Source organism: Alligator mississippiensis, chromosome 3, assembly GCF_030867095.1.
Source record: "Alligator mississippiensis isolate rAllMis1 chromosome 3, rAllMis1, whole genome shotgun sequence".
NCBI classification, from domain to species: domain Eukaryota; kingdom Metazoa; phylum Chordata; order Crocodylia; family Alligatoridae; genus Alligator; species Alligator mississippiensis.
This window is the reverse complement of record NC_081826.1, coordinates 178,698,657-178,715,173: the sequence shown is the minus strand read 5'-3', so window position 1 is coordinate 178,715,173 and position 16,517 is coordinate 178,698,657. Positions and strand designations below refer to the sequence as shown.

At 43.2% G+C, this 16,517-nt stretch overlaps 1 protein-coding gene across 2 annotated transcripts in view; it reads left to right on the top strand.

Annotated features, from left to right (window-relative positions):
- Positions 1-16,517, top strand: part of LOC102561753 (ADAMTS-like protein 1) — a 744,302-nt gene that overhangs the window by 671,263 nt on the left and 56,522 nt on the right. For both annotated transcript variants that reach the window (XM_019483696.2, XM_059724687.1), the window contains exons 7-8: positions 1,467-1,593; positions 16,313-16,387. In XM_019483696.2, the coding sequence (XP_019339241.2) occupies positions 1,467-1,593; positions 16,313-16,387 (202 nt within the window). The remainder of the gene's footprint in view (positions 1-1,466; positions 1,594-16,312; positions 16,388-16,517) is intronic.

The following is a 16,517-nucleotide window of genomic DNA, read 5'->3' as shown; positions in this document are numbered from 1 at the left end:
TAATTCAGACATGATCAAAGTGGATAAAGTGAAAGACACTTTATCTGCTTCAATTGCAACTGAATTTATCCAATTGTTTTTAACCTACAAAATGAAAAGTTATGAAAAATGTTATCCCTTGAAGGTTTTATTATATGAACGTAATATTTTATTACTGCTGAAGAATTCTTCAGTAAAAAGAAAAATTAAACTGCCAAATAGTTAATATTAAATCATCCTTATGATAATGAGGCTATAAAGGGAGAGATTACAAAAATATGGTCACGATCTTGCACCAGCATAACTTAGCAGTTGTGCCCACAAACAAGGATATGTACAAGTAAGTCAGGAACACATGCCTCATAACCTATTTACACAAACAGTTGTCCATTTTGCACATGTAGGTTTTTTTTATGAGGCCAGCTGATACTTACGTGTGTTTACAGCCGCACCTGTTATAATCACCACCTAGACTCTGGCACTTCACTGTTTAACTTACGCTCACAGAAGCATGAAAATTCTGAGTTAAAAAGTTAACACTTTATTCATAATTCACCCTGTTTATGTGTCTTATATATTTGGCCTACAGTCCCTGTCAGAAAACTATATAAGGATTTTTATAACAAACCTTTTCCACTACTTGCTTTGCAAGTCAGCATGCTAGAAAGCCTTTTAGCTTTTATTTAGCATGTGAAATATATAATTTGGAATGGATGTGTTCAAAATGGTGTGTTCAATTTCTTGGATTTCCATCAGTCAAATCCATAATTTGAGGCCATGGATCAGTCCAGATGAAAAGGTCAATTTCACAACTGGTTTAAATAACTATGTACATTTCTTAAGAGTTTCGGTATGGATTTAGGTGCCTACTTTATTTACTCAGGTTTAAAAAATTTTGATCCTAATGATTTGCCCAAACACATGCAGAATTGGGAGTAGAATGCCTAACCCCTTGGCCTTTCCTTAAACCAGTGTTTCACCTCCATTATCAGAACCTTAATAATATTTAAACACAGCCTTTGATTGTGTGAAATGGGATTATTGTCAAATATCATTAAAGCCACATGTGTTTTTTTCCCCAAATGCATAGGAAGTAAGACTTTACTGGAATCCCAGAGAGTTTCTTAGTTATCTATACTGCTCTTTATTGTATGTGTGCATCTCTCTAACTCTACTATGTAAATTTCTCTCTGAAAATTTTAAAATGTGACTCTGATAAGACTCTTACCAGGAAGCATTTACAAAACCAAATATGCTTTCCTCTCCATATGAACTGCAAAAGCCATTTAGTAGACGCTTGCTTGCTCTATAGCTCATGAGTTTGAGTTCATACTCCCAGCCAGATTTGTTTAGGCTCTTTCATTGCTAACATACATTATGGCCCCCTGGAGATAATGTGAGAGAAATTTGGCAGTAATTAGTTGCAGAGATGCATCCAGCAGTCAGTAGGTGCTCAAGCTAAACTGCACTTCTTTCTTTCTTGTCAGATTGTTGGCTGTGATCACCAGTTGGGAAGCACTGTCAAGGAAGATAACTGTGGGGTCTGCAATGGTGATGGGTCCACCTGCCAGTTGGTTCGAGGCCAATATAAATCTCAACTCTCAGCAAATAAATGTAAGCTATTGACTTTCACCTCAAAGGGGTACAACAAGCGTTGCTAACTGGAAGGGATGATGTTAATGTGTCAGAGGACCAAGTAGGCAGGGAAGGCATCATTTTACTCCCCTTTTAGAAAAATTCACAGTCATCTGGAAGAATAGACAGACTCTGGTCTTTGTTTAGCCATATGGGGGAGTAAGGCAAACTAAAGCCACCTCTCCTCACTCTCTTGGTTGGCTGAGTTAGGGCTACTCATACTGTGTCTCTGGCCCCAAATGGGAGGAGAGTGGAAGAGCAAGGAGCTGTTTCCCAGCACTCCCCCTCTCAAATCAGTGGGTAAGAAGAAATAGGAGGAGACTTTCCCCTACCCACTCCACTTGCTAGGCAGGTTACATGGGAAGGCACCTAGTCTGGAAGATAAGGCATCCTGAGAAGGGGTAAACTAACTTCCTCCTAAGCAGAGCAAAGGGAATGTGGGGAAGGAATGATGATGTCTTTCTGAGATATCGTTCCACCTCAGAGCTTTCTGTGGAAAGATGTAGCTATATAGTGTAGCTTATACTGCAGACTAGGCATACTACCTCAGTTCACCCCTATGGGACCATATTTATCCTACAATATATGCACCTGCTTTTCTCTTCCACTATGTCCACTGAATGAACCAAGTCTGCATTTTTAGAATTCTTTTTATTTAGGATTTTAGCATCTTAAGAATTGCTGGGGTGGGGTGGGGGGTTAAATGCTGTATGGTACATGACTTTAAAGTTTCAAGTAATGCTGTAATTTCCACTGGAAGGTTGTGTATTGTGTGTGTACATTTGTGGATTCCTGTTGGATATCAGAGGAAAGGCAGCAAAAGGGCACAGGCAGCCCCCTTGGCTCTACAGGGAACTAGCAGACCTCCTGCATCTAAAAAGAAAGACCTACAAAGGATGAAGGACTGGATCCACCTCCAAGGAGGAATATTCTGCACTGGTCTAGACCTGCAGGGAGCAAACCAGGAAAGCCAAGGCTGCAACTGAACTACAAGTATCAACTAGCTACAAGTATCAACTAGGTACAAGTATCAAGGACAATTAAAAGTCCTTTTTTAGATATGTGGGGAGCCGGAGGAAAAGCAAGGGCAATATTGGACCCCTGCTAAACCAGATGGGACAACTGACAACCGATGCCCAGGAAAAAGCCAACTTGCTAAATGGGTACTTTGCATTGGTTTTTCACCAGTCCCATTACAGGACGGGAATACCTGGGTGAGGGTGATTCCTTATCCTCCATCAATGCTGACCTTGTGAAGGAACACCTTGAGAGGCTGGACACCTTCAAGTCAGCCAGCCCTGACAGTTTACACCCGAGGGTACTCAAGTTGCTGGCAAGCATCATAGCTCAGCCCCTGGCACAGATCTTTGAGAACTCCCGGCACTCTGGTGAAGTGCCCAAAGATTGGAAGAAGGCCAATGTGGTACCTATCTTCAAGAAAGGGAGGAAAGTGGATCCGGCAAATTACAGGCCCATCAGCCTGACCTCTATCCTGGAGAAGGTCTTAGAATAGATTATCAAAGAGACCATTCTTAACAGACTGGCCAATGGCAGCATCTTGAGGGATAGCCAGCACGGGTTTGTTGTGGGTAGGTCTTCCTTGACCAATCTTATTTCCTTTTACGACCAGGTGACCTATCATCTGGACAAGGGAGAAGACTTTAAACAAGCCTTTGATCTGGTATCCCATGATCAGCTCTTAGCAAAACTGGCCAACTGTGGCCTCGGCTTCACCACGATCCGCTGGCTGGGGAACTGGCTCCCAGAGGGTGGTGGTTGACGGAAGTCAATCGTCGTTGTGTGCTGTGACCAGTGGAGTCCCTCAAGGCTCTGTCCTTGGGCCAACACTATTCAACATCTTCATTAATGATGCAGACATTGGTATCAGAAGTGGACTGGCCAAGTTCACCGATAACACCAAACTCTGGGGTAAAGCGTCCACACCTGAGGATAGGAGGGTGACCCAGGCTGACCTTGACAGGCTCAGGAAATAGGCAGATGAGAATCTGATGGTGTTTAACACCAAAAAATGCAGCCTTCTCCACCTTGGGAAGAAAAACCCGCAGCAGGCTTATAGGCTCGGCAGTGTTATGCTGGCTAGCACTACAGACGAAAAGGACTTGGGGGTCATGATTGACCACAAGATGAACATGAGCCTTCAATGTGATACTGCAGGTAGTAAAGTGAGCAAAATGCTGGCTTCCATCCATAGATGCTTCTCAAGCAAATCCCAGGACGTCATTCTCCCACTGTACTCAGCCTTGGTGAGGCCGCAGCTGGAGTAATGCATCCAGTTTTGGGCTCCACAATTCAAAAATGATGTGGAGAAGCTTGAGAGAGTCCAGAGGAGAGCCATGCGCATGATCAGAGGTCAGGAAAACAGACCTTATGATAAGAGGCTGAGAGCTATGGGACTCTTCAGCCTGGAAAAACGCAGGTGATCTGGTAGCTGCCTATAAGTTTATTAGGGGTGCTCACCAGGATCTGGAGGAATGCCTGTTCACCAGAGCGCCCCAGGGGATGACAAGGTCAAATGGTCACAAACTCCTCCGTGACTGTTTCAGGCTGGACATAAGGAAGAACTTCTTTACTGTCCGAGCCCCCAACGCCTAGAATAGACTGCCGCTGGAGGTGGTTCAAGTACCTACTTTGAATATCTTCAAGAGGAATTTGGATGTTTATCTTGCTGGGATCCTATGACCCCTGCTGACTTCCTGCCTCTGCAGCAGGGGGCTGGATTTGTTGATCTTCCAAGGTCCCTTCCAGCCCTAATTTCTATGAAATCTTACTGGATATTGTTAGGGTAATGATATGGATTTTGGAGGTTGGGGTAATGGGATCTGGGGGTGCTGGGTGTGCAGCTGAATAAAGGCTTGTTCCTGCAAAAGCTGCTGGTCACAAGGCTGGTTGATGTATTAAAAGGTAACCTCAGCAAAAGCTGCTGGTCACAAGGTTGAATGATATATTAAAAGCAACTCACTTCGCTAATGCTTAAGTAAGTGGATTCTTAACATGGTGGGTAGGGTGTAAAGTGCATGATGTGTTAAGTAAAAATAGAAGAGCCCACCAACTCGTGTCAGGAGACAAAAGCAGAAATACAGCCTTGGAGATGGGAAAGTCAGCAAGAACCAGCGAGAAACTGCAAGTGACCAAAAGAAGATAGGGGTCAAAGTCTTATGCATGTGCTCTTAGCAGAGAGGCATGTAGATGAATGAAATGCATAGGCAATACCATGCTAAGGAAGCAAACAGTAAACAGAGGTGGAGCTTCAGATAGGAGGAGAAATGGGTGGAACCAAAGAAGCGATGGGGGGAGAATAACTGTTAATATGTATGAACCAAGGTGTATAAATGTTGGAAAGAACTGTTGTTCAGGGAATGTCCCCCGTTTGTTGTTTTTTGGGACCTTTGCCTGAAGCTGCCTTCAGTCTGAATAAAGCTGTTGCGAGCAATGTGTGCTGGTGTTTGCTCCCTGTCTGCTCTGGCTAATGAGTATCAGGATCCATGAGCAATTGGACCGTCATCTTCCCAGTCATTTGGCGCCGCATGGAGTCGGGTGTCTAACAGATATATTGCAGGGGTTTAGGTTGTAGCCATGTTGGTCTAAGGACATAGGCAGACAAGGCTCCTTGGGTGAATTTGATATCTTTTATTAGACCAACCCAAATAGTTGGAGAATATTTATTAAAGCAAGCTTTCGGGTTCAAAAACCCTTCGTCAGGCTAAGGAAGCTTCAGCAGTTGGTGTGTGCTCTTCCTGGATGGAATGAAAAGTAAACAAGCCAGGGGCTGGGCTGGGGAGTCAGTTGCCAGGCAGATTGTAATGTATCAAAAATCCAATGTCTATGTTTAGTCCCTGATCTCTAGTATCCAGCAGGTTGATGAAGTGGAGCTCATAGGCTCGTCTCTGGGAAGTGTTGTGTAAGTTTCCCTTCAGGATCAGGACTGAGAGATTGGAGAGAGAGTGGCCCTCCTGTGAGAAATGTGCCCCCACTGGTAATTGGGTATTTCTGTCTTTGATGGATTTCCGGTGTGCATTCATTCTGGTGCGCAGTTGTTGTTTGGTCTCTCCTACATATTTTCCATCAGGGCATTTGGTGCATTGGATGAGGTATATTACATTTCTGGAGGTGCAGCTGTAAGATCCAGGGATGCTGATGGCTCTGTTGTGGGGTGTAGTAATAGTGGGGGTGGTGGAGATGTGTTGGCAGGTTTTGCATTTCTTGTCATGGCACTGTCTGGATCCTTTTGGTGTATTCTGGGCTTCAGGAAGTTTGCTTCTGGTGATGAGGTTGGCGAGGTTCAGTGCTTGTTTGAAGGCTAGGATGGGTGGCTCTGGGAAGATCTTTTTAAAAATAGGGTCTCTTTCTAGTATGGATTGCAATTTTTTGAGGATTTTCCATACAGGTTCAAGGGAGGGGTGATACGTCATAACCAGCGGTGTGCGATTTGTGGGGGGTTTTCTTCTGTACTGCAGCAGCTCTTCACATGGTATCCAGGTGGCTCTTTCAAACGTGCGATCTACCACTCTGGAGGAATGTGCTTGCTGCCTTTTTAAGATTGGTGAGGTGGCAATCCCGGGTGTTCTCTTCAGTACAAATGTGGTGGTATCTGAGGGCTTGGCTGTATATCACAGCTTTTTTGGTGTGTTTAGGGTGATTGCTGGTTCTGTGCAGATATGTATGTTGGTCTGTGGGTTTCTTGTATACTGTGGTCTGTATTTTACCCTTCTGGATACTGATCATTGTGTCTAAAAAGGAGATGTTGGTGCTGGAGTATTCTAAAGAAAGTCGGATGGAGGGATGGTGATTGTTGAATTTCTGATGGAACTCAATCAGAGATTGCAGGTTCTCAGTCCAAATGATGAAGATGTCATCGATGTATCTTAAGGATAGCAAGGGTTTGATGGTGCAGTTCTTGAGGAAGTCTTCTTCCAGGTGGCTTATAAAAAGGTTGGCATACTGTGCGGCCATTTTAGTGCCCATAGCTGTTCCCATCATCTGGAGGAAGTGTTGATTATTAAAAGTGAATTTGTTGTGTGTAAGGATGAAGTGTATAAGGTCAGTAATATCTTTGGGTCTGTATTCTGAGTTGTAATCTTGTTCCTGTAGATATGTAAGGCAGGCTTGGATGCCATCCTGGTGTGGGATGTTGGTATATAGGCTGGTAATGTCCATGGTGGCTAGGAGTGTGTTGCTGGGAAGGTGGTCTGTGTTTTTAAGTTTCCGTAGAAAGTCTTTGGTGTCTTGTACAAAACTTGCTCTGTGGGTGACAAGCAGTTTTAGGATTGATTCAACGAAACCTGATATTTCCTCAGTTAGGGTCCCATGGTTGGATATGATAGGTCTGCCAGGGTTCCCTTGTTTGTGGATTTTAGGGAGCATGTAAAAAGTCCCCGGGTTAGGTAGCGGGGGATCAAGGTCTGTAGTTTTTCTTGTAGTCTTGTTGGAAATGATTTGATGGTATTGTTGAATTTTTTGGTGAAAAGGGGAGTAGGATCTTCTTGTAGTTCTTTGTAGTAGGTGGTGTCAGAGAGCTGTCTGTTGGCTTCCTTTATGTAATCCTCACGGTTTAGGATGACTATGGCTCCTCCTTTATCTGCTGGTTTTATTACTATTTGGTGGTTGGATCTTAGAGATTCTATGGCCTTTTTCTCTGGTAGAGAGAGGTTGTTGTGGTGGCGCGTGTTGCTGATTATTTCATTGTTCATTCTTTCCCTGAAGCAGTCAATGTAGTAGTCAAGGTTAGGGTTTCGTCCACTGTGAGGTGTCCAGTCTGATGTTTTGGGGGGCTTTTTGGCATTGATCCTTTCCTGAATGTTGTCAGAGGATGAGTTGTTGTTGGGAGTGGGTTCAGTTTGGTCGTGAAAATATTCTTTGAGGTGCAGGCGTCGGAAGAATTCTTCTAGTTCTCCACATTGAAGTATTTTGTTAGGGTATATATATAACAGATATATTTGCATTTGGCTTCTGCAAGGAATATTGACAGGGGTTTGTTTATAGAATCTTCTCTGCTGTCAGAACAGCTTGTTGAATAGGGAACACTACACACTGCAGTAATTAGCACGGTGACCTTCTGAATCTTAATGTGTTAGTCGAGGTGGGAGGGACAGAAGGCAAAGACATTCTGTTGTAGGGCAGAAGGAAAGGAATAATCTGTGGAAGGTGTTTGCATTGCTGAGGTAGAACTGTGGAAATCATTCATAACAAAGGAAAGAGGAAGTGAATCTAACTTTTCCACCTTCACTCTTTTCTTTTTTAACTCTTTCTAATGTTTGCAAGCAGATGGAGAAATCCTCAGACATGCTTGTAATCTAAAACCCTTTCTAGCTTTCTTTACAAATTATTTTCTGGTATGAATAATTCATGGTAAATATTATTTCTTTGCGTCAGTGAAACACCAAAAGACCCCTGTGAAGGATCAGGGCACTATTGCAGAAATGTGTAACTAAAATGTAGGCCCCATCTATAAAAGAGATGTTATAAGACAAAAGACAGCCGATGGGTATAACAAGCAAGTGGGGTGGGACAATTATGGTTAAAACATTAGACTATGAATTACTCATCCATTCCTCATTCCCAGTAACTGACCTTTGAATTTCACCATGGTCCCGTGTTGCTTGGTTGCGTATGTCACATAGTATTGTTTCTGTTTCCTATTGGATGACACACGTAACTCCCTGCACAGTGGGGATTTTGAACAAATAAACATGACATTTTAAATTTGCTTTATGCCAAATATCAGTGCATGTGTGCTGAAGGTTTGCTTCTAATGAGAGTTTGCACGAACAAAGCTTGCCTACTGGGTTGTAGGCAGCAGGTATCATGCTGCAGCTGGAATTCATTCTGGGTTTAAAAATGAATCCCTACAAACTCTTTTTTACTTTGTTCAGTACCAGTACACGTTGCACAGCCCTCAGTCAACAGTTATGATAGCTAAGGCTGATGGGATAAACTTGCAAAACTTGTTAGGAACTTAAATATGCAAGTGAGTCTCTAGTGAGATTTTTGAAAAGGAGATGGGTACTGAGAACCTTTCGAAAATGCCACTAGATCCAGCCTGCAGACCCCTGGCTTTGGCAGCATTCACTAGTGGGGAGCTCTGTCCACGCCATGCGAAAGCCAGCCATTGGAGGCTTTAGTGGAAAAGGAGCTCTCTCTGCTGCATGCTGCAGCTGGCCAGCAGGGAGAAGCAGTGGAGGTGGGCTGGTCCTAGGTTCTGTCTGACTAGGGTCATTCCAGCTCTCTGTTAAAAAACATTGCCAACTCTTACACTCTATGCCTATTTCCAGTTGTAGGGATATAAATACCTTTAAAGTATGGGATGTTGTCCCATGTAGGCAATGAATTTGAATGCTACCTCTTACAAACAGATCTGTGACTGGAGATGGAAAGAAAGACAGGGGCAATCTTCAAGTGGTAGCTAAAAAGATAACTATGTAGTGTCCTTGGAGAGATATCATTAGAAATTATATAGAATTGCAATGAGAGGTGAGACTTATTCAGTTACTTCTCTGTCTGTATCATTCAAATATGTGCATCATATGACTGAGGTGTGTCCCTGTTCTGGAGCATCTGCTGCTATAGCTGTGTTGGCTATAATGGAGACAGATCTACTGGTAGGAGAGTTTTTCTTCCAGCATAGTTACACTGCCTCCTCAGGCTACGTTAGCTAAGCTGACAGACATTCTTTTCTCTCTGCATATGCATATCCAGATCAGAAGTTTTGCTGGCTGAGCTACATTGGCCAGGGAGTGTGATAATTTCACATAATTACAGTGGCTGAGCTTTGTTTATCGACTAAACCTGAGAAATGCCATATGGATGCCCTCTTTGTTAGTCAGGTCCCAGATAAGATATTAGAATCCAGTATGTCTGTCTGAAGGCAGAGCTGAGCTCTTAAGTTTTGGCCCTGAAAGCTTCAGTACAGGCACAGCATTATATATGTGTGTAGCTCCACTGACCCTCATAAGACTACTCCCAAGGGTAAAATTAAATATGTCCTTAAATATTCCTGGGATTGGGGCCTGCCTCGTTTTCTGGAATGAGGGGTTACTTTTGGCAACAGCCATTTTAGTTACAGGTCATTGCGTTTAAAAAAAATCTTGTCCTAACAAACCTATATTTCCTTCTTTATGCTTCCTTCCCTGTGTCTCCAACAAGAAGGTATGAGGACATTAATAAAAACCCTCTTGAGCCATGTTACCATGGAAGAAAGGAAGAATCAGAAGCAGCATATGGTAAACATCAATCTAGTGTCTAGTGGGCACACATGTGATTTCATTTCCCTAATTGGCAACATTTTCAAAAACACAACTTTCCATTCTTAACACTGCTGCAGGAGTCTGGACAGTGATTTGTTTTTTTCTTGCATTTAACCAAAAGTTACTAGAAAATGTTTATTATTTCAAAATTATCCCAAACATGCTGTTGAGCTCGTCACATTTAATTCATTTGCTCTTGCTATTTGTATCCAGGTCTGTTCTCCACACTGTTTATACCATGCAAGGGTGTAGGGGAAGCAGATGTCAAAAGGGAAAGAAGTTCACAGGGCTTTAAAACAGTTAGCACTTGCAACAGAAACAACTTCCTCAGTATTTATTGAGATGGTATACATCTCCCAAAGGCATCAGAAATAGAAACACAGCAGGGTATGAGATGTGTCTCAGACTTCTCTCCCACATTATTATAACAACAGGAGAAACACCTGTGTTGATGCCCTTTTCTCCTATTAAAAAAAAAATTAAAAATAGCTTTGGTATAGAAGAGCTCATTCATTTGAATGCTCTTGGCTCTGAGTTTCAGTGATTTTAGCCTCTCTGAATTCAAGGAGAACAAATCATATTTTTGTAATAACTGCCTTCACAAAGAGCTCATAGCGACTGTCCTGCAAAACTGAATCTTTAGGGTTTGGTTTATATTCACTAGCAGTTAGCAAACAAATTGTTCACCAAAAGTGGCTGGTAAATTCTGCTGATAGCCTGGATTCCAAGCCAGAGCTGCTGGCAGTGATCTAGAGGGGAGACAGTCTTGGTATGACCTGTTTTAACTCCTAGAACACTGGGTTACATATGGATGCAAATCAATAGTCTGTCTGGCCCAGTATCCTGACTCCAATATGGGTAATGTCATATGGGGAACTGCAACTGACTTGGAAACATGCCAGTGTATTACTACTAGACAAGTAGTGCTGGGACTAGGTTTCTGACTTTGCCCAGAAACAAGAGCATTGACTGTAGGACTGTGTTAGCATTTTGCACCAAACCCGAAGTCAGGAGAAATAGAGCTGCCTTGTGAACTTGGTGTATGCTCCTGCAACATGAAGACAGGGCCAACTCACAGACCCTTGTGCCCCTTTCAAAATCCCTCTGTCACTCTCCACCCAGTCAGCCACGGTGAAATGAACAATAGTTTCCACGCATCTCCTTGAGAAGATGTCAGATGTTCCCAAGGTCCAGACAGTTTAAGAGGTCAGCCAATTGGAATGTCCCAGAAAAGCTGGCCTTCTCTTTGGGACTGCAACTGAGGGAGCAGTCACTGGACACACCCTTGCTTATACCCACATCTCTCTTCTTGGGAAAGATGAGGGAAATGCTTGTCTACTTATCACCAATAACCTCAGGAAATCTTCCTTCCATCTTACTTCTGCAGCTTTACAAGGGCCAAGATTTTGCAGGATGTTTCATGGTAACAAGGACATTATTTCACAAAGAGTATATTATGAATTTCCATGAAGACTAAACAACAAGGAGTTATATCCTTGGTACTAAATGGTGTGGGAGAAATGCATTAAAACTTATGGGATATAAACTGAAGACTTGTTTAAAAACAGCATGATTGAAACTGCTCCATGAAATGTCAGTAGATCTTAACACGTCAGCACAAGATTCATAACATACAGAGCAAGTCAAAACCTCAGAATAACATCATGCACATAGGAGGTCCACTTTTCAAAAAAAGATAATTTTTAAGGGAGCAGTAATATTCTTTCAATATAACTCTTTCCTGACCTCCTCCAAGAAATGCAAAACACACCAAAACAATGTGTCACAGGAATGGGCCTTTTACAAAGAAAATAGAAGTAAAAGAAAAAATACTTTGTTTTTTGGGCTCTTTAAACATTAGAATTATAATGGTAAGAAAGAAATCTGGATTAAGAGCGTCAGAGTTTAAATCCTTCTTTATTATACAGGAGAACAGACAAGAAGTTCTCTCTAGTTAAACAAATAGAGAAGAATTTACATGTAGAAACAAAAGTTTGTGTTTGTTATCTTGAATGATACCAGAGACAGATACATCTGGCTATATTACCAAGTGCTTTTTAACTATTTCACCTCAGTGTTTAAAAGTTTTCAGAAGATTCCTCAAGCTTGAGCTCTAAACAGTCAGAGATATTGGCAAAGCACATTTTGAGCACTGAAATTAGGCTCAGGAGATTGTAGACTTTAACTCCCCCAATGATAAAGGCTACTGGGTTTGTCCAAAGTAGCTGGCTTCACAGAATCTCTTCTGTAAAGCTTAGGAGCTCCGCAAGACTGAAATGCTAGCATTACAGAGTTTATAAATTCTTGACAGTGGTGCTATTGGAAATATCCAATGCTGTTGGACCACACTTCTGTCCTGGAAAGTTTGGAAACCCTTCAGGACAATAGTTTCAGTAAATCCTAGGGTACCCGTTTGAACTTTGGATAACAAAGGGTTCTGGTTACCAGAGTCTGGATATTCAAAATTTGGTTGAACAGACTTACCAGCAGTGTTGTCTGAAATAGTCTGAAAGTAATTGCAATTTATCCCCCCCAGCCTTCCCTCTCCTGCCTCTTCCATACATATACACATATAATCCGAAATTATCTGATACATTATGACAAACATGCTGGCATCAGCTGATAAAAGATCATCTAGGATGTCAGCAGGGAGCTTACTATTTTTTTCCTAGTACTGATAATCCTAAATTGATTATGACTTTGCAGCTCCCAAATGATTTCTGTAAGAAGAGAACTTTCTTTAGCGGTATTCCATCCAATCATAATGCAAACTGCATCTCCTATTCAGAGTTTTCTTCATGTCATGAAAGCTACATAAGGCTGAAACAAGGAATGGTTTTGTGGCGTGAGTGATTTTTGCCTGGACTAGATGAGATTTATAGCCTAAGGCAGCTAGATAAAAAAAATATTGTAAATACTGAACTGGTGTTACACCTTAAAGTCTAGACAGTGACATGATTCACTGAACTGAATTGCAAGGCTTTAACTTGGCTTATGAACAGACTTCATAGCTATTGCACTGGATGTGACAGAGGTGCTAATTTCTGGTCAGCAGCAGGTCATGGTAGAAATACCATCGTGTGGATACTGAGTCACTTTTCATGAGAGAGCAAGTGAAGGGGGACATTGGGGCAGGCTTATTAAGACTAAGTTGAGCCAACTGAGAGCCAGTATGGAATATTTGCCTTTGCTTGCACTTTACATGACCTGTGGTTAAACAGAGACTTTCTATTTTCAGCACTTTCTGTCCATACACCTTTAAGATAAAAAAGGTGAACTAAGTTCACAAATGTGGACACAGATATAATTCTAAAGACTCTGCCAACTTCTTCCCAACTTTATAAAGCTAGCTATAAGGCACCCAAAGCTTTCCTTTATGAGAAGTCATTATGAGGCAGTGACATCTGTTCTAGTGGATGAGCTTTTAAAACTCAAGGCTCTGAATAAAACTGTGAAGGAACAGATGGATTTTCATTTTCCTGAATCAGAGAAACAGAAACAAGTTCTAAAAGAGGTATGAGTCATTACAACAGGGCGTTGACTCTTAATCACAATGACAAAAATTGAGATGACCCTATTAAATATTTAGCTGCTCTTCGTTTTAGGATAAATGCTCCTCTATCCGAGGATCCCAGCTGGGTTCCAGTAAAGTACAGCTTTTCTCCCCATACCAAAATAACTTATTTAAAAAAAAAATCCTGTCCACAGTTAAGATCCTCAGATGAAAGAAAATATTTAGTGGCAGAGTTGCTTTCATGTGTCAAGGTAACAAGCAAAGCTAAACAGCTCTTAGGTAGTGGGAATCATGCAGCTTTGTCATAAGAATAATTCTAGGGAGGAGAGAGGGGAACACTATCTCCTTGCTAAACTTTAGCTTTCAGGGGCACAACATTATTTTTCTTTTTGGGCACAGACAGAAGTGCAGCTTCCCACTGACTCAGATCACTTTGCAGGAAGCATTCCAAGCTACAACCACCACCCTGTGGCAAATTGGGAGTCCCTGGCTAGCTACAGAGCTAGTTTCCTCACTTGCCTCTGGGCACACCACCCACCACACCTTCTTGTTAATTAATTAGGTTCTTAATTCAGGCAGGAGGCTGCCCATTGTACACTCCAATATTGGGGGGCTATCTGCAGCCCTGTTCTACCCCTACACCACAGCCCAAGCCTCGCAGATGTCATCTCAGGCAGTTGATGCAACCATCCCCTTCACCCACTAGCTGTGGCCCCCAATCATGGGACCTTCACCTTCTGTAAGCCCTGGTCCTGTCTCAGGCCAGTTGGGAACCCGAGCTTCTTTGGTTATTGTGGGCATCCCTCATGGTGGGCCCCTAACCCTTTTGTCCCTTCCAGTCCTGGCCCCAGCATTGACCAGTTGAGTGCCTTGGGTGTGTTTTCACCTCCTGCCTTCATTTAGGGATTGGGGTCCCCCATTCCTAGCTTAGGTGCTCTTGGAAGTATGCCTAGCCCTACAGGGTCATTCCCCCAGCAGGCTCAGGCACCTCTAGAAGCTTACCTGGCCTACCCTGCTCTGTTAGTGTATGGCCTACCTGAAGGCAAGCATTGGGGTTAAGGCACCCCTACTTGCCTTCCACCAGGGTGGTAACTGGCTAGGCATTTCCTGGGGGCTCCCATGCCACTGAGAGCCCCACCAAACCACCCACTCCTAGTAGGGTGCAGTTTTAGGTCATGCCCAGGACCAGGATCCTCCAACCCATCCCCTACAGCTCCTGCCCTTACCTCCAGGATGTTCAGCCAAACAATGTTACTACCTGGCCTGCCAGTAGCAAGCAGCCATGGATCTAACATGGCTGCCACAATTAAGCACCTGCTGGCTGCTTGGCTCAGCCCTTAAAGTGGCAGGCACTAACAGTGCCCTGCCACACTTCCCCCCACCTGGACCAAACAGAAGTTCACTGTTGGTTTCAAGGGGTGGGGAAACTACCTGCTGCTTGGGAGCGTGCAGCCAGTTTCCCCTAGCAATGGCTCCTTCTCCTTCTCAGCCTGTTCCTGTTTTCAGAATTGGAGGGGCAAAAGGGAGCTTAGTCAAGGGGCTCCCCAGTTAGTGCTGGAAACTGGGGTGGGTGAATTGGAGCCCCCCACCTCAGGGAGGGGAGAGCTCCAAATATACCTGCCTGCACACCAGCATGGATTGAAAAACCCCAGACCAAATTCCCTCCACTTCCTCCTGCCCCATTCTGAAAACAGCAACAGGCTGGGAGGCAGTGCAGATGCAAGTTACAGAAGACACTCTATTTTGAAGCATCTTCATCTGAACCCTCATGCAATGGGGGGGTCAGATTTTATCCAACTGGCCATTTTTTAAATGGTTTGCAGCTGTGCACTTGTTTGGTAATGCCTTTAGATCACGTTCTGTGGCCAGATTGGGTGAAAATTGTCACTTATGTGTGTGCCCTTTGATTCTGACTTTCAGCTTCTAGATGGATAAGGAAGGGGTAGTGAAAAAGCAGAGAAAGGAGGAGAAGCACACTGAGTGCTCTCCCCCCCCTATCACTCCTGTTAATCAGCTGCTCAGCTGGACAGCCAGGAAGCAAATATATGGAGCCAAGCCCCCCTGCAATGCAGCTAGACATTATTGGGATTGTTGGCTCTTAAATGTCACTGAGCTAACTGTCACAGCGGTGAATAAACTACATGTGAAAGTGAATTAGTGGCTATTGCCAGGCACTTCTTACAGATTCAGTCCAGCCCTAATTAAAGCTGTTGGCAATGTTCCCTAAGACTCCAGTGGCGCAGGCTCCATCCCTAAGCACCTGTTTATGGGACAGTTCTTAACAGACCTGTGTTGTACCAGGGCTTTTTGCTAGTAGCAAGTAAATTAAAACAATTACTGCACTATGATAAGGTTGTGCCTTTCACCTTTGGATATGTCGACTTGAGGTGTGCTGTGAGTTGGGAAGAGGAAAGTTTCCTGAGTTGAAGGAGAGATCACATGAGAGAGTAAGGGAAGTGAAAAGGAAAGGGCTTTAGGGGTTCAGCTGGGGAGGAATCATGTGGTGGGTGAAAGAATGGGGAGGTCTGGAGTTCAGCTTTTTTCCTTTGAAGATTCTAACAGTTTTATGCTTCCCTAACTGAACACAGATATACAAACCAAAATCATTTGGAACTGCAAGATGTCCTGTGTTTGAATTGGAGGCAAGGAGAAATAAAAAGCTGCCAGTTGTTCTTGAAACACTGTAAATCTTGGGTAGGAGCAGAGTGTAAATAAGAAATCAGCAAATTGGGATCTGAGTGCAAATGTTATTTTAAGGAAGACCTTTCCCTTTTGTCAGGGTTCACTGGTCTCTCTCTCTCTCTCTCTTCTTTGGTAAAACTTTGCTTGCAGTTTTCCCATGAACAGCTGTTTCAATGCTTATTTAGAAACAGGTGTGGATTTCTTGCTTGTTGACTCCACGCATTTTTGTGTTTTTCCCCAGTGGATGACACGGTGATTGCTGTTCCCTATGGAAGTAGGCATGTTCGCCTTGTGCTGAAAGGACCAGGCCACTTATGTAAGTACAAAAGACACGTTCTGTTTTTGTTTAGAGAAGCCTTCCTACCCCATCACATTCTGTTTACAAAGGGGGCATCTGGTTTCTTTCTCTCAAATAACCAGTTTTAACTCAGGGGACAAATTCTGCC